Below are 17,818 nucleotides of genomic sequence, written 5' to 3' on the forward strand. Positions count from 1 at the left end.
TATATTTGTTCATTGAGGTGTGTTATTTCATTGAGCTTTTTGAATCGCTCTGCTTCAAGCAAATGGAATGTTAAAATTTCGCCAGAGAGAAGAAAGAAATAAGGCAGGGAAATCATAGATTAATATAATTGTCCCCACCACAGTAATTGAAATGAGTAAATGTAGCATACACTTAATTTCAGTTAGCTTTCATACAGATCTTCTATCAATTGCATGCAGAAAAACAGTGAATGCTTTTTTTTATTCTTCAATAAAGAAGTTGATTTGCCTCTCTTCTGTTTCCCATCTGTCCAACTTGGTGGTTGTTGACATGTAATGCCATGAGGGGAAGATGGATGGGGTTGTAAACACGGGCTGGAGACAGAACGAAGAAGGAAGAGGGAGTGGAGGAGAGATGTATGGCAGCCCACATCACCTCAGACAGAATGATAGATGAGGGGATTATAGAGCAGGGCCACTTTCAACAGTGATCAAAGTTAGAGACCTTCCCGCTACATTGCAGGCAGACTGGTGGACTTGCCAAAAACGGTAGAAAGGGATACACCCTCAACTTTGGGAAATTCATTTTTTACAGTAAGTTACCTATGTACAGTATTCTCCTCATCTCATCCCATTTTCTGGACCGCTTTATCCTCACTAGGGTTGCGGGGGGTGCTGGAGCCTATCCCTGCTGACTTCGGGCCAGAGTCGGGGGACACCCTGATCTGGTGGCTAGCCAATCACAGGGCACAAGGAGACAAACAACCATTCAAGCTCACACAAATAAAATATGCCAAGTGGGGCAAGTTACAATAAATAAATAAATAATTTCGTTTAAGCAAAGACACATTTAACATAACTCATTTATCAAAGTCAGAATATAAAACATGAGCATCCACGTTATCAGTCACGTAAAATTCAATGACATTGCAATAGAAACATTAAAACACCACTGTTTATTCTATTGCTGCAAGAACAATATTCATTATTTTACTAGGCACAAAAATCAAATATATGGGCATCCACACTGCATATTACGAATGTATGCATACGTTAACATTTCAGGTGTATGCATTAGCGTGTAAACATATTTATTATTTAAAAGCTAAATAACGAATTCTCCCTTCGTAGCCCAACAGTATTTGGTGAACTCTAAGCTCTGCCCTGTGAAGTTTAATGTCAGAATTCATGACAACGGAGAAACATAATCCTCTCCAGCCCAGTCAAGAGCTAGTTCTCCCTCTCACTCTATTTATCACGCGTTCGACTCGTCTCTCCCCATTAAATAAACACAACACAGCAAAGCCTCTCAGATTAGTCGGACTGATTTAAACTGCATTTAATAATAAAGAGCTTTAAATAACGGATTGTCACCGTGCCTTGTGGGGTTTTGTCAATTTATCACAAGCTGGTTTCTTTGTGTTAAGGGCTGCATCTTGTATTTTGGTCTGTTTAACTGTCTTCGTTTGTGTGGCTTGTGTAGCCCCTTTGTCAATATTAATCACTTCGCTTGCCTAAAGGCAGCACCTTGAAGTACAAAAATACTGAGATTTTTTTATTATTAAATACAAATCTTAAATCAACCTGCTTGTGCATTCTACATTTCGGTTATGCAACAAAAACAAAACAAAATGCTGTTTTGTTTATCATTCTTATCTACTGATTAGGTTTTAATTACCAGTCCCTTGATCAGAACATCCCTTTTACTGACTATTCATCTTCCCCCAAGCCATTCCAAGGCATGTCTCCAACGGCATATTAGCTCTCTCTTTAGATGTGTCCATGCTACTGTGTTCTACTGTTTGTCAAAGTTTTGAAAACATATGATAAGGACAGTGTTATATCGTCTAGACTCTAGACCAGCGGTCGGGAACCTTTTTGATGAAGAGAGTCATAAACAATTCATATTTTCAAACATTATTCCTTGAGAGCTATACTCAAAATGTAAAAGTAAAAATACATGAAAATGTGTGCATTTATTAGTTATTTCACCACTTTGAAAGTTTTAAAAAAGGCCCTGAATTCCTTTGAGAACATTTTTTCACTGTTGCTAATCAATGAGTTTCAATGAGAGTATGCATGCAGAAGAGTCTAATAAAGAACAATTATGATTAAAAAGGCGCTAGAGATAGAGTCGGCGCCACAGTGCCGGCGTGATGCTCCCATTGGTGCGTTTGGGACTTATGTCTCTCGCCAGCATTTCCCATATTTTACCGAGCAATATACACCCATCAAAAGAGCCACATATGGCTCCCGAGCCTTAGGTTCCCTACCCCTGCTCCAGACCATAAAAGGTTCAGGCAACAGCTGGTGAAATTAAAAGGCTAAATGATAAAGATAAGACACACCAAGGAACTACAACACCCAAATCACTAATCCTGACAGTAACTCAGTCGACATATTATCATAAAGACATTTGCTAAAAGGATGGGATTGGCAGTATGTCATTGCCTCATTATCATGACTTAGCAAGGATGTAGTTATTGAATATTCTTCATTATGCATCTCTATCTTAGTGATTTCTGGCCTCACACTGTCAGATCATTTGTACTTTGGGTCCAACTTCCAACATCTTCACATTTATTTCGTCACTCTGATCTATAAAACTAAACATTTGCTTCACGGCAAGTTGACGGAAGGAAATTTCAAATTTCTCAGCCAGCAATCAACCATCAAAATAGAATGTCAATTAACTCACTCAGGTTCAAAGTTGATTTGGTGGAGGGAAAATCACAGGAGCAGCCGTGGCCTATTGTGTGTTTTTTAAAGATACAAGGTTTTTTTTTGATGATTATTCTAATCCCACCGAGGACTTCTCACACCAAAGTGGGTTTCTTATCTCACGGCCACAGTCATTCTCTCATTAAAACACAATCACAGGCCACCAACTCAAATGAACCTCCAACTTGTTCTTTGAAAAGGGACAGCGGTATTGGGAAAAGCTGGGGCTGGTTAAAATGTAAATTACAGCTGGTCTGTCTGTCCATGATGGCACACACGGATCCTGCCAGTAAACGCTTCTAAAAAGAACTGTTTTTAATGACTTTTCAAACCCACGTCAAAGAGGCGTTACTATCAAACAAATATGTGGAAATGAAATCAGACATTCTGGGATTTAAATTACAAGCACATAATTTTCATAGCACCAACAAATCAAAGCATTGTATGAATTAACAAGTTAAACACATTGCAGTAATGTTCTTTTATATTATCCAGATATGAAAAAAACCCTGTGTATTAATGAAAATGTGTGGACCGTCAAATATCAAATCAAATTCTCTCTCGCCTGCCCTCAATGAAGTCAGACGAGTGAACCACTACATCATGAGGCGAAACCTCTATTCTTTCAATGCTAGCGTAATATTTGCATATACTGTATAACACTACAACACAACAATAGGCAAAACCCTCTAAAACAGATGGCGCTAAAAACTCTTTTTAGAAAATGACAGAGAGCGTTTAATATAGCTCCACAATTTATTCCTAGACTTGTCTTTGCAGGCTTTGCACAAGACATTAAAGAGTTCTTATGTAGTATATAAAGAAACAAATATAAAAAATAACCTGCCAAAGTGTCAAAATGTCTGATCTTTTATCAGTATTTGCTGTATATACTCTATGATAATGTTCTGTTCCTTGAAAAATAAAATATTCTAAAATTACTGGCACTTTAAAAGCTGGCTTTTTAGAAAATAAGTTTGGGGGAACAATTCTGGTAGTAAACCACTGAGGAAATGACAGTGCTCAGTACATATGAGGGCTGATTTCTGACCTGATACCAAAAATGCAAACTTGGGCTTGGTTTTAGCCATGTCAGATAAATCTAGACAATATAGTTTGTTATAGATCCACAATTTGTTCCTAAATTAAAACCAATTTTGTTCGCACAAAACAGTTACCTAAAAATCACTTTATGGATTTTTAAATTAATGAGAAGGCTATACTTTGTTATTTCATAGAGTGTAAATGCATATTGTCAGTCTGATATTGTCACCAATTGACAGCAGGCAAAAGGTCAATTTTACAAACAATCTAGTAACCCTTCTGGGGGAAAGGTCGATCTTTTTGGATTGGATTTTTTTAGGAGAAAATTGCGCATTTTAATTAAACTGATAATGTGTAGTGTATCCTTTACTTAGTACAAATTATATTTATAATCATTTCTGTTGTTGTATGTTTGTTTATTGGATTTGTTATGGTTCTGTTTTAGACAATTTCCAGGCGATACAAATTCCAACAGCCAGGTGTGTGTCACCGCAGGCGCATACTCCTTTAGCCACTAAACCGGTTGCATGACATTATGCATGACAGTGCCCCACTGCTTCCTGTTCCCCTTCACTTGCTCTCGCCACAGTCTGTCTTCAATCACCACATTTATTTTGTGTTTAAACCAGGATAAATACAAACTTTTTTAATCCCCTTAGCCTGCCTAACCCGAGTCAATGTTTCCACAGTGATTTATTTTGTAAATCAAATAGGCAAATAGTTACACAGTTCACATTACCATAGAAACATACAAAACTTCAAATGTTGCACAGAAAACCTAGAGTTGAACCATCATCATGAATCATGTGTGATGTCAAATGATCAATTCTCATAATAAAACTGTTTACTGGGCAGCTCACGAGATCTACTGTACAAGCTGCCCAGTATACTATCAGCAATTATATACTGGAAATTAAATATCAATCTTATGACAAAATAGCCACGTTACAAACAAAATGGATTCTGAATTGCTGTGTATTATTACACTAAAAACATGTGATGTATTTGCTACTTTGTATACTATTATCCGACCCACCAAATTGATTAGGATTCTAAGCACAAGGGGCAATATAGTATATGCTGCCTGCCAACATGTTGGCATGATATTTTTTGATATTTTTTTAACAAATTCAGGGTTTTTTAGCTTATAAACAAACCTGCTGAGACTCTCCCTCTTTCATAATGAACATCTTGTACAGCTAATTAAACAAGCTGCCTTCTCTGCTCTGAAAGGGCAAAATAATCCTCAGTTTAAAATTCAAAGTTTGCGAATTATAAAACCACACTTGACATTCAGCATTTAGACCTAGGGTGTGTTCCTGTGACAACAGTATTATTTTTTTCCTCTTTGTGCCGTTTTGCTCTCACGCTGTTAACCAAAAAGCATGCTCATCAATTTCTGTACACAGAGACCCCAGTGAGTTGTGCCGAAAATAATGGAACACTAATATTTGCCAGCTCTTTGCTTTTCAGGAGCACTATTACAAACAACGTCCTGTGATCCTCATTCTGACATTAAACTCTGTATCTTTACTCGGAGGGTGCGGTGCCTAAACCAGATGTGGGTGTGGCTTACATCAGCACCACTTCATCATGGGATGGCTTACACATACTTGGATAGTCCAAAAAACATGCATAAAGATAAGTCACAGGCAGTCCCCCTTACTTTTCCATCACTCCTGCAAAACGCCTGTCATCCTTAGTCATACCATACACAATCAGGGAGACTGCACAGGCCGATAGATCAAAGCGGTGGCTTTCCTTGAATGTAATGGTCTTTGATGTTGACACTAAGCTGCTTTGCAGCCTCATTGAACCAGTGACATGTCTTTGTCATTTGCCTGCTTTCTATGCAAAGGATGTTGGCTGGGAACACTTGTGCACTACCTTGTTTCAGTGTGGATAATGCACACCTTCTACACGTTTCCTTTGTGCACTTGATGACAATTGTGACTAATAATACTATTACAAATAAATGAAATAACGAAGTCACATATTCTACATTTAGGTCAATTAAAGCCTATTATTTTCTACTCAAAAAATAATACATAGCTCGAAAAATTGGTATCTTGATATGAACATAGGTGGTTTCTCTGTATTACACGTGATTGATGTACATATACTGGGCGTTCAACATTCATTCAAAGCTACAGAGCAGACCCTGGCGGCAGGATTGCTTAAAGACATTTTAGTAAAAATTGCAAGAAGCTGTTGATTTTGGTTAGCAAAATAAGTAAATAACTGATAAACAATAAATTCTGAATTTGAACTGTTTGCTTAAGTACACTAAATGTGTCTTTGGATTTAAAGGTTTGAACATCCATTCCACAACTATTGTACTGTCTCTCATCTTATTTTCTGAACCGCTTTATCCTCACTAGGGTCGCAGGGGGTGCTGGTTCCCATCCCAGCTGACTTCGGGCCAGAGGCGAGGGACACCCTGAATTGGCGGCCAGCCAATCGCAGGGCACAAGGAGACAAACAACAGTTCACGCTCATACCTAAGGGCAATTTAGAGTGTCCAATCAACCTACCATGCATGTCTTTAGAATGTGGGAGGAAGCCAGAGTACCTGGAGAAAACCCACGCAGGTCCAGCGAGAACATGCAAACGACACACAGGGGAACCGACCTGGATTTGGACCCATCAATAAAAAAAGGTAAATTTTGCCAGTGCAGCAAAAGAAAAAAAGTAAAAGTGGTTCATCACTTAAAAGGGTAAGTGGTCAAGTCATGATTTACTCTTTTAGTGTGGGTATAAACATGTTACACTTGCCCATTTATTGCAGTGTACTAAGTGCATCTGCAAGTGTGATTCAGCATACAAAAGGCAGTATTTGAAATTGTCATTTTAATTCAAACCTTAATCTTACAAAACACACATAAAACCAGTATTTCTACAAATCACACAATGCATGGCACATTTCAAGATAAAAAAAATCAAACAAAGCAAGTAAGAGCTATCTAGTTATACCAAGTAGTGCATGTTGTGAATTAACAATGTCAAACATGCAGATTTGGCAATCAATGGAATGTAGCACTTGATCCCTATCAAATGATGCCAGAAAGACACTGTATGCTGTAATTACGTTGTGACGTAGAACTTGTGCTGCTGTAACACCTGCTGAATTTTTTTCACACTCCAAGGCACTCCAAGCAATATGACTGACGACAGGCAGAAGGTCCCTACTAACATGCTTCAATACTGGGCCACGGATACAGTGGAAGAGGATTTCATCCTACTTACACAATTACCCTCAACTTTACAAATCCAGCAATTGACAATGGATTTTGAGTATGAATGGGTACTCGGATGATTCGCCTAAAGACGTTTCGCCGACGGACGTTTGACAGACGGACAGGTCGCCGAATGGACGTTCCACCGAACGGTCATTCGGCCGAATGACCGTTCGGTGGAACGTCCATTCGGCGACCTGTCCGTCTGTCAAACGTCCGTCGGCGAAACGTCTTTAGGCGAATCATCCGGCCACGGTATGAATGCCCCTAAATCTAGCTGCGGTGTGGCCATACAATAGAGGAAAAAACAAACAAACAAAATAAAATGAGCCATACCAAATGACTCCCATTGCCAAAGAATATAAGCATGGGATAACCATGACATGACAATTGACAAATCAAAAAATAATAAGCAATGAATATACTTTTCTTTGAAATCTCAATTTGCATAGTCCCGGAGAAATTACACCTCTGCATGTATCACTGATTTCTATGCTTATTTCAGTTGCAATTTAAAAGCAATTCCTGATACTGGAACACCCACTTGTAAATAGCCATATGAAAACAATGACAACTAATAGTGTTGTCTACTCCTAGTGTGCAGAGTCTGAGCCCCCGAATGTTTGTTCGTTTGTCATTTGTAAGTCCATTCATTCATTCATTCATTCATCTTCTGTACAGCGCATCCTTGGAAGGATGATTTCGGGCGAAAGGCACACCCTAGACGCACCTGCCCACACCGAAGTCTGGTGAGTGAACCTCTACACTACCAGGTGGCTCCTTTGCAAGTTTTAGCTGGAAATTATCCATATATACATATATACATATACACACACATACACACATATATATATATATATATATATATATATATATATATATATATATATATATATATATATATATATATATATATATATACATATATATATATATACATATACATATACATATATATATATATATATATATATATATATATATATATATATATATATATACACACACAATTAGCAAGACACCAAATTAAGCTTTACACACTTTCTTCAGGTTTTATTACCCATAAAATGATATTTCGTTTTTGAAAATATGACTTTAACTGTCCCTTTTGTATTTCAGAGTAGTTTTGCCCCAAAAGATGTGATGTATATGTGAAGTCAGAACGTTTTTACTTCATTCAAAAATTCCATTATGTACATAATAACCTTCAGCCTTTTAGATCAGTAATCCCACCATTATGCTGCATTCAACTTTGAGAGAAGTACTCAAGAATGAGGCGAAGGTGACCTAAACGGTCTTTAAGTGAGGAGAGGGAAAGGACCGTGGTTTGATAGGAAGGGTCTAACTGGAGGACTGAGAGGAGCCACCAGCACCAAGCTGGACCATTTGATGACGCCTGGGAGAAAAATAATAATAATAAAAAACTGTGCATTAACTGAAATGAAGTAAGAAGAAAAGTCAAAATGTAAACAATTCTTATCTTATTTTAGAATACAACCCTTTGGTCAAATTATTGAAAATCTCATTCCTTTGTCACTTTCTATATACTACAAATACTATAGCAATTTTAAAAAATATAGTTTAACTCACAAGAGAATGAACAATTTTAAGTAGTTCAAATGTATTGGATTGATTGTATTTTACAGAGTGAATGTGAAATTCAAGTAATGTCAAATGTCTCTACCTGGATATTCTCCTCAATACTAGGCATGATGCCATATTGCCTGTTTATCTGGTCTCTCATGCGGCTGCCAAGGCGCTGATACCAGTCCTGAGCTTGTTGATAGACACTGTCATGAAGACGCTGCAGTAGCTCTAATTCACTTCCTTCAACCTGTAGGTAGAAGTAATTTAGTTTATCCAAAAATAATTAACAGACCAGACACTCTTCCACCACTTCATACCTTGATATCTTCCAGATATTCAATATCAGCTGTGTGGTAGCCATCCCTTAGACCTCTTTTTAAGACTCTGAACCTGTTGCTACCCAGACTGTCCACATAAGACCGGCCATCTGGTAGCAGCTCCAGGCTATGGATCTCCAGCATGCAGCCATAATCTGCAAATCTTAGAAAAAGTGAAGGAGAAACTGTGACTACACTAGAATAAAAGTGATGTTAAATGTTTATTATATATAGTGAATATAAGTGTTGTGCAAACCCTTTGCTATGTTCGTAGCTGCACATGCCAAACTTCTTAGTTCCTGTCTCCATACAGCGACGCATCATCAGTCGGTATCGAGGTTCAAAGATGTGCAGGGGGCACGCTACACCTGGGTATGCCACAGTGCAAACAAAAATCGGGATGTCCTTTGTGAGGCTGTGGAGGGGTAGAGATAACTGAATTTAAGAACTGAATTTCTATCCAGAATCGATTTAAAATAGATTCCATGATGGTAAAGGTTTTATTTAATTGCACCTACTTTGAAAGTTCAGCCATTTCAGCTTCATGGATTTCTTTCCTTTCAGCCAACTGTGCAGGAAAAAGGCCGTCCATGATATCCAGAATCACACCAGTGATGTTATACTTTCTATTTTTCAAGTACTGCAAATAAAAAAAGAGAAGACCCAAGAATTATTTTGACCCAGTAGTTACACATTATTGTTCTTAAAGCATCCGGAATACAGATGAAATAAAATGTGAGGACACACGGAACACTATTGTTACCTCTTGTAGGGGCTGCTTACACAGTGGACAGCGGACGTTGTGGTCTAGACTCCTTTCTATGCAGTTTTTACAGAAAGTGTGGCCACATGGAGTGGTAACTGGCTCATGGAACAACCTGTAAATTACATAAAATCATCCCAAATGACTGTCTATAGGGAGAAACTGCATAATCATCTGCATGACAACTATGGAGAGAAAATGATCCTAACCTGATGCAGAGAGGGCATTCAAAGTCTGACGCAGTGAGTACGTGAAGAGTTTTATCACCGGGACCTGAAATAACATCAGACTCTTCTAAATGTAATATGCCAACAAAAAGAAAACCATTTATGATATTTATACAATTTATAATAATTATAAATATTTATTGCCATTTCAGAACTGCCAAACATCAAATATCATATTTCGTAGTGGGTAAAGAGAATTATCGGATTTTGTGAGGCTTTTTGTTAGTGTCAGCTAGCACATGTTGCTTTAAACAAACGTCATTGAAAAGGAAGTGAGCACGCCTCTTAACTTTCAAAATATTTGAATGTTTTGACAAGGTACAAAATGCAGAACATATTTAGAACATGACTTTGCGTTTCGAAATAAATCATCATGGTAAGTTAAAATGGCGAGCCAAAAACAAAAACAAAACAAAAACTCAACATTTTAATTTTTTTAAATGTAAAAATGTCTGAAAAAAACATTGCTTGTTTTTTTTTAAAATTGTCATAGTTTTGATCCAAAATGCATATTTAGTAATTTTGCGAAGACTGGCGTAGTAAACTACGGAAGATTCATTGTATTGGGCAAATTTGTTTGTCACTGTACTGCTGCCATTACCATCCTCCTTTCTTGTCATCGTCTCCTCATCATCTTCACTAGCTGGCAGGAAGGAGACAGCTTGGCAAAGGCTCAAGCAACATTCTGTGCTATTGTCGAGCTTCGGGTTTGAGCTCTAAAGAAACAGAATTTTGAGATTTCAGAAGAACACCTCCTACTATGCAAACATTCATCTACTCACCGCGTCTGCAGCACGCAACTGGTATGCGTCTCTCTTATTGTTGCTCACTACATTTCCATGTGGATGTTTGAGGTCATCAGGATGGGTTACCAGGGTGCCACTTAGGCTTGTAATCGGGTAGGAAGCTTTCAAGTATTCACCTAAAAGCTGGATAATGCAAGCCGCTTCCTCGGGCACTGAGATTCCCTCTGCTTCTAGAATCTGCCAATTAACGCCATATACTTTTAGAAATTAATAAATAACCTATTTCTATTATAAAAATGAGTGATAAAAAGTGTTATATATATATATATATATATATATATATTTCAGTGGCGGTCCGTGCATTTTGAGGTAGCGCCTTCTGCTATCGGAATCAATCCAACCCTCAAAAACTATTTTATGGCTATAAAACCTCTACAGCAGCTACACATAAAAAACATCAATAATAACCTCTTACAATTGAAATATTATTTAGGAATATAGCCATATTTTACTCACCAAAAATCCTTTTTAACTGTACACAATATCCATCCTCCTTTCTTTCCTCCTTCTTTTCTATCGGCATCGAAGCTAATGCTGAAAGTCGAGCCTGTCCTGTCGTGTTTCTGACATAGTCCATCTTGAAAATGGCTTTAAATCAACACAACAATATATTTGCTTGTGCAGCTTGCTCCAAATACAGTTTGGTAGCTCTTTGTAGTTAGCGCACTGAAACTGGCACACACACCCTTTTCCCGGCTGTAACAGGCTTGCTAGGTTCGGAGTTGACCGCCCTTTCTTAATGATGTCCATTTTTTTCTGGAAAAGTCCATCTGGAAAATAGCTTTGTGAGCAAATCTGCAACCAAATCCATTTGTTTTTGCCTCTGTCGGCCATTGTGGGTGGAGTTTGCGATCTCTGGCTGCCTCACTATGGCTTTGGCTCGCCTACTCTCTATAGCTGGTGAAAGCAATGACGTATCCCAGCCAGCAAAATGGCAATGCCTCCGAAAAAGCATTGTGGGGTTGCCAACTCGAAATCTGATTGGTTAAATGCAACAGTCTTGTTTAATGCAGCAGAGCCCGCAGAATTGATTGTGAAGGCTTTGGGGCAGATTTCTGATCCTGGCAACAAATAATGGCTGAAATGTGATTGGTTAAATGCTTCAATATGAAAACACACATCTGGAAGCAGTGCAACCAGGGGGAAAAGCAATGAAAGGAAGCTAACAGACCATTTGGAATAATAAGTACGTATTGATTCAGATATTTCTTAGGCCAGCAGAGAAGGCCTTGAAGGCCCTGACGGCTGATATATATATATATATATATATATATATATATATATATATATATATATATATATATATATATATATATATATATATATATATATTTATATATTCAAGATTACACAATAAAAGGTGAGTAATAAACCTTCTTGATGTGATTCTTAGCAGGAACAAAGTCAGCTTGAAGTTTGAGGCAATGATGAAACTGGATGAGGGATTCTGTCTTCTGAGCCATTTCTAGCAGTATGTTCCCTTTACGAAAAAAGCCCTGTGTACACGGAAGATAATAATCAGTGGTGTACTGTATGACAGGTTTTCTCACTGTCAGTAGTTGATAACTAGTTTGGGATGTGGCCATAAGATAATTAAATATTATATAGAACAGAAACAAAAATACAGATTATACAAATCATCTAACCACACTGCCAAGTTTATGACATGACGTTCTGTAGGAATATTTTTGGCATGCCGGTAACACAAAGAAACAATGGCCTGAGAAACTTAAAATTAAATATATAAGAGAGCCCAATGTCCTCAAAACGTCACAAATGCCCAAAACATATCTTTATAATTTGGATGCCTCTACAAGCATCATTAAACCTTTTATCATTGTGACATTTATGGTGGCCGTACGGCCTCATATGAGAGACATTTTTTTTACTCTAGCTACCTCAACTAGCTACGTGAGAGGTGTATATCTAGTGTTGACGCACATCGACGCTGTAAATAGCAGGTAAGATAATAAAACTTAACCTTCAAACTAATGATGAACCATTCTGACCTTTTTGAATAAAAACAGAGCAATATCATATTTATTATGGCACATTTTTAAAAATATATTTCAACTCTAAATTTTGCAGGTGCTGGTCACACACATGGCTTTGTATGAAATTTTTGTATGATTATTTTCCCTAATGTATCTCACCTCAGTCCATAATGGCCTAAGAGAACAGAGGTAATCAAGGTCTGCCAGAGCATCAGAGAAAAGCAGCAGGCCACAGCATGCTTCAGCTCTGTATAGCTTTAGACTGGGATCTTCAGGAACTAAATATGAAAAAGTGACAAATAAAATCACATATTAGAATGTGTAAACATGGAATCATGACATGGTTTGACCCTGCAGTTACACGTGTCAAATAGGTAACCCCATGTAATATTGTTTTATTCTTATCTGAAAAACACTAATACATTTTTAAACATGAAACTTGTTTCCCAACATTTTACATATGAACACAATAATTCTGGTGTAATATGTTGATATAACAGGTTAGCTTTATTGTGCCAAACAAGCAATCTCCTCTAATCCAAAACATTTACAAAACAATAAAGGGTTATTTCATAGAAAGGGAAAATTCCAGAAGATCTACGCCAACATAATGAGTCTCATTGCAGAGTATTATAGCTGTAACTTAAGGGCCGTCATTCCAGTCATGTGGGTATTACTCAATGTTCTTCAGAATACTGACTGTTGTAGGACTGCCCATGCTTTAACATTTACATCAGAGACAACGTCCTTATGAAATTGAATTCAGAATTACAAAAGAGAAAAAAAAAGTATTACATATTCAACAGATTACATGACTGTACTGTGCCTGAACCAAGATTGTTTTGATGACAAGTACTCATTAACATGATTTAAATAGACTTACAAAACCTATTTAGGCGGCCTGGTATAAGGGTGGTTAGCGCATCTGCCTCACAGCTCTGGGGTCCTGGGTTCAAATCCCAGGGTCGGTCCACCTGTGTGGAGTTTGCATGTTCTCCCCGGGCCTGTGTGGGTTTCCTCCCACATTCCAAAAACAAGAAAGGTAGGCTGATTGGACACTCTAAATTGCCCCTAGGTATGGGTGTCAGCGTGCATGGCTGTCTGTCAACTTGTCCCCTGCGATCAGCTGGCCACCAATTCAGGGTGTGCCCTGCCTCAGCTGGGATATGCTACAGCACCCCCCGCAGCCCTAATGAGGATAACGCAGTTCAGAAAATGAGATGAGAAGAGAAAACCTATTTACTGATTGGCAATTTAAGAGTGAAAGGTGAAATGATGAGAGAATAGAATATGTCCCCATCTTTTAACTAAATGAAAACAGGAAGTAGAAAGATTTCCTTGAACACAAAATAATGTCTGAAAGATGTCAATTTAGGACTTTTGCACCATTCCCATGTTTGTGGGATGTTATGATCTGACTTTGACTTGACTATGTTTTGACTTATCAACTAACTTAAACTTTTCCTCTATTTTAATGTGTCAACCATCTGTCCTTCTTGCATAGTAAACCTTACCTTGATGTATCCCGTCGTTGGCAACAAGTAAAGCCTCTTGGTACTGTTTGGCTCGTAGCTTCTCCTGCAATTGCCGCTTGATCTTTGCATCCTGGGGGCAGCACTTCTCAATGACACGGATAAGTAAAACATTGTTCTTCGCGTTCCTCATATCCCTCTGTTTTAACCTCTCTTTGCAGATCGGACATTTAGAGGGGATGTAGGCCACTGCACACCTTCTGCAGAAGGTGTGACCGCAAGGTATGGTCACCGGTTCCCAAATGGGAAAGAGGCAAAGTCGGCACTCCAGCAGCTCCATGGATGTGGTCTTCTTGCAGTATTCGGCGACAATTATTGCTCTTTGAAGAACACGTTCTGACATGAACGCATTTGCTCAACTTTGCTCAATTTAGCCACTGTTAACGCCCACTGAACACATTGTCTTCGCTTATTTAACGCAGTTGATCCGAGCCGCCCTACCGACCGACATTACATATACTAATATGAGAGTCTTTGGCAACCGTGACGCGTTTTCCTTTCCATCAGGGAAAGACGAAACTGGTTGAGCGCGTCGCTTCTCCCAAAATCCAAAACGCAGCCGTCACGTCCATGAACTCAGACGGAATATGTTGAAATTTCTCGTGGGTGCCGATAATCCCCTTTTGCTAGGAACTCCGCACACGGGCACGATTCCAGGTTACTGTGTTACAACATTACGTTACATAAATAAAAACCACGTGACAGCACCCAACGTGCTGATTGGCTGGGAAGCTCGCCGTCAGCCCTGTTGTGAAACCCGGAGCTTCTGAGTTTCATAACACAATTTATGGGATGATTTAAAAATAATAATGAAACGAAAGTGTTCAAAACAAATTATATTACATGCGCATGCTTTTTTTTCCAAGTGCTGGTGAAAGCTAATCCATTTGCCACTCATCATATTGTACGTACGACACAATAGAGGGGATTCCCAAATGGATATAAACGAGGGGACAAGTGATAGATTGAAGCCACGGGAAAACTTGATTACGGAATAGGTTTGGCTGCGCAATAACAGTCTCCTTTGAGTTTAAATAACGCATCTAAAGCAATTTCATGTTTGGAAATATCAAAAACATGTTCGACGAAAATTGATTTTTTGGACAAGCTTGTTTAGGTCACGATAAGCAGATTACATGTTTTGTTTTATTAAATAATATTGATAGATCAGATTCCTTTTATTTCAAACACCATGTCACTTTAACATAAAGATGAACAAAAAAGTATCTATCAAATCACCTTTTTATTTTTATGGCAGAAAAAAAAAACATTAATTAGACCCAAAGGGGTTTAAATACATGCTTGTTTACCTCATTAGGGTCTAGAAAGGTTCATCGTAGTAACCGAGTTGCATAAAACAAAGTCATTTGGGATCGCCAATCTAGCAACCCACCTAATTAGTTTAGGAGATTCTGTGGACTCTCTCTCACATTTCTTTTTTTTTAAATGCATCCTGAAGTCAACTGTTTTCAACTGTAGATCATTGACGTGAAGTGTCCGCAATCCCACAAAAAGCACCGAAATTTGAGAGCAGTAGAATCATTCTGACAATAGCCAGACTTTTCCATTGCCTATGAGAACTATTTGCAGACCAAAAGATGCCCCTAGCCTTCCCAAAGCAAACATATTCCATGTGACATTTACGGTTCAGAAACAAATGTTCTCTTGGCTGAAAATATCTTTATTAGATGACAAAAAAGGAAAATTAACTACCCAATTCCTGTTATTTTCTATTTAATGGTCTATAGATAAATGTCTTTCCTGAGGTAAAAAAACAACAACATAAAAAACAAACCTTTTAAATCAACTTAATCCAAACACGTTGGCCTTTTGTTAACATTGCAACAAAACCAATCTCTTTACACAAAAAAAAATAAAGCATCTGCAGTATTCCGTAGGTAGTAAGCAGATACTAGGCAATTTTGTCAATGATACTGCACATGGCAGCATCTTTGTCCCACATTTTGTCCTTTTTTATTATAGATGTGCTCTTGTTTTGTGGAGCTGCCGCCATACAGCTTGCTCCTGCTTCCTCTACATCCATAGGTTCCGATTTCAGCCGGGGAGCCTGTCCAGAAGAGCTCACACAGCTCCCTGCGAGCACAGTTCTTGATTCCTCACTAGCAGTGTCAGGACCCTCCATTTGTGGTAAGTCATCAGGCAGGGATGCAAGACACCCCTGGATCATCTCAACTACTCGTTCTAAGTGCTTTTGGAACCTCTCTGCTGTATCTAGTCTCTGTCGTTTCTGAACCTCCATCATCACTCGCAAAGTCTCCCGAGCTTGATGTGGCCGATATTCATTTATCAGGTGGTGCATGTGAACAAACAGAAGTTTCAAGTCCTCTAGCTTTTCTTCTCGCTTTATACTGCCAGGACTCTTGATGAGGATGTCTAGAAGATCCAGAAAATTCACCAGGATAGACATGTTCAGCTTCTTGAGCTCACGTTTGTGATCAAACTGCACAGGATGGAGTCTCTCAATGCCTTGGGTCTCCAGGGGCCGGATGATTAAGTCATCACATTGAAAATGATTACCAAACATCATGTAGCTGTCCCTGATGGGTGGTGGTGGTTTGGGAGCAAAACCATGGCTGATATTTTCATCTGTATACTCTTTGATGTACTGCATAGGTGGGGGAGGCAGGGCGCTAACCTGCTGTGGTTCACCCATGATGGTGGTCTGAAAAAATAAGATCAGATAATTGGCATTTTCACTTAGTAAAAATATGAATAATTAAGTCTGGTAAAAACTAAATAAAACAGAACAACAACATACCTTTTAAATTCACTATTTAGACTTCTCCCCCATGGATTTGAAGAACAAATTACATTTAAAAATTTGGTTCTCATTGATAAACTTAGATATTTTTTTTTAAAGTCCAGAGATAAATTGAGCTCCCTTGATTGCAATTTTCTAGACTTTTATACTTTTTATCCTGCAGAATTTGTATCAATTTAGTGTCTAATCAGTCTACCATGCATGTCTTTGGAATGTGGGAGGAAACCAGAGTAACCAGAGAAAACCTGCACAGGCCCCGGGAGAACATGCAAACTCCACACAGGTGGATCGACCTGGATTTGAACGCAGGTCCCCCACTGTGAGTAATTAATCAATACACATTAGATTGCATCCAATTAATTTAAATGAAAATGATCACTTCTTACATAGGAAACCGGTTAATCGGTCGCCCAGCTCTCCCGATGAGGTGTCCCTTATTTCAGCGAGTTGGCAGCCCTAGTAATAAGGCCAACTAAATTCCTCTGAAATATGTAAGAAAGTTATCGGTTATTCAATCTACTTAGCAACCGGACCTACCTAACAGCTACAATATTTGAAGGTACCCGGCAAAGAAAACGCACTTAGCTTTAGCAGCTAGATATGCTTCGACTTCAAAATCATACTTTGACCATAAAATTCATGGTAAAGCTCATGCAATAAAAATGGTTGGCCAGTGATAATTACCTTAAAGTGGCCCTTTAGAGCCGATAAATATGACGGTATAATTAAACGAAGGATATGATTATATGACAGTACCTTCCTTAAGATACCGCGGACATGGGAACCGAGTGTTTTCCGATTCTATTGGTTTAAACATACTCGTGCCTCCG

The 17,818-nt window shown here is 38.4% G+C and overlaps 2 protein-coding genes across 6 annotated transcripts; both read right to left on the minus strand.

Moving 5' to 3' along the window:
• Positions 1-7,989: 7,989 nt before the first annotated feature.
• On the minus strand, positions 7,990-14,972 carry LOC144082971 (LON peptidase N-terminal domain and RING finger protein 1-like). The gene is made up of 12 exons (XM_077610484.1): positions 14,189-14,972; positions 12,834-12,952; positions 12,054-12,176; positions 10,657-10,857; positions 10,476-10,590; positions 9,857-9,920; positions 9,648-9,762; positions 9,403-9,524; positions 9,141-9,299; positions 8,885-9,047; positions 8,665-8,814; positions 7,990-8,376 (listed from the first exon to the last, which is right to left on the minus strand). Exons 1-12 carry the CDS (start codon positions 14,547-14,549, stop codon positions 8,227-8,229), a joined length of 1,842 nt encoding a protein of 613 aa, XP_077466610.1. The 5' UTR covers positions 14,550-14,972; the 3' UTR covers positions 7,990-8,226.
• A 458-nt stretch (positions 14,973-15,430) lies between these two features.
• LOC144082431 (mediator of RNA polymerase II transcription subunit 7-like) lies at positions 15,431-17,762 on the minus strand. Of its 5 annotated transcripts, none has more exons than XM_077609596.1 (3): positions 17,745-17,762; positions 17,375-17,470; positions 15,431-16,889 (listed from the first exon to the last, which is right to left on the minus strand). In XM_077609596.1, the coding sequence occupies exon 3, from the start codon at positions 16,878-16,880 to the stop codon at positions 16,119-16,121; it is 762 nt and encodes a 253-aa protein (XP_077465722.1). In that variant the 5' UTR covers positions 16,881-16,889; positions 17,375-17,470; positions 17,745-17,762; the 3' UTR covers positions 15,431-16,118. The 5 variants fall into 5 exon arrangements, with proteins under 5 accessions (XP_077465722.1, XP_077465721.1, XP_077465724.1 ...); XM_077609595.1 differs by having other exon boundaries at positions 16,986-17,470; positions 17,673-17,760; XM_077609598.1 differs by lacking the exon at positions 17,375-17,470 and having other exon boundaries at positions 17,745-17,757.
• Positions 17,763-17,818: the final 56 nt, after the last annotated feature.

This window comes from Stigmatopora argus, chromosome 9 (genome assembly GCF_051989625.1).
Source record: "Stigmatopora argus isolate UIUO_Sarg chromosome 9, RoL_Sarg_1.0, whole genome shotgun sequence".
Taxonomy (NCBI): Eukaryota; Metazoa; Chordata; class Actinopteri; order Syngnathiformes; family Syngnathidae; genus Stigmatopora; species Stigmatopora argus.

Excerpts from the sequence above, each read along its gene's own strand:
- LOC144082431 (XM_077609596.1), bottom strand. The coding sequence starts at position 16,880 with ATGGGTGAACCACAGCAGGTTAGCGCCCTGCCTCCCCCACCTATGCAG.
- LOC144082971 (XM_077610484.1), bottom strand. The coding sequence starts at position 14,549 with ATGTCAGAACGTGTTCTTCAAAGAGCAATAATTGTCGCCGAATACTGC. Across the intron at positions 10,591-10,656 it reads AGTTGCGTGCTGCAGACGCG|AGCTCAAACCCGAAGCTCGA; the intron begins GTGAGTAGATGA and ends CTGTTTCTTTAG. Across the intron at positions 9,300-9,402 it reads GAAATGGCTGAACTTTCAAA|CCTCACAAAGGACATCCCGA; the intron begins GTAGGTGCAATT and ends ACCCCTCCACAG.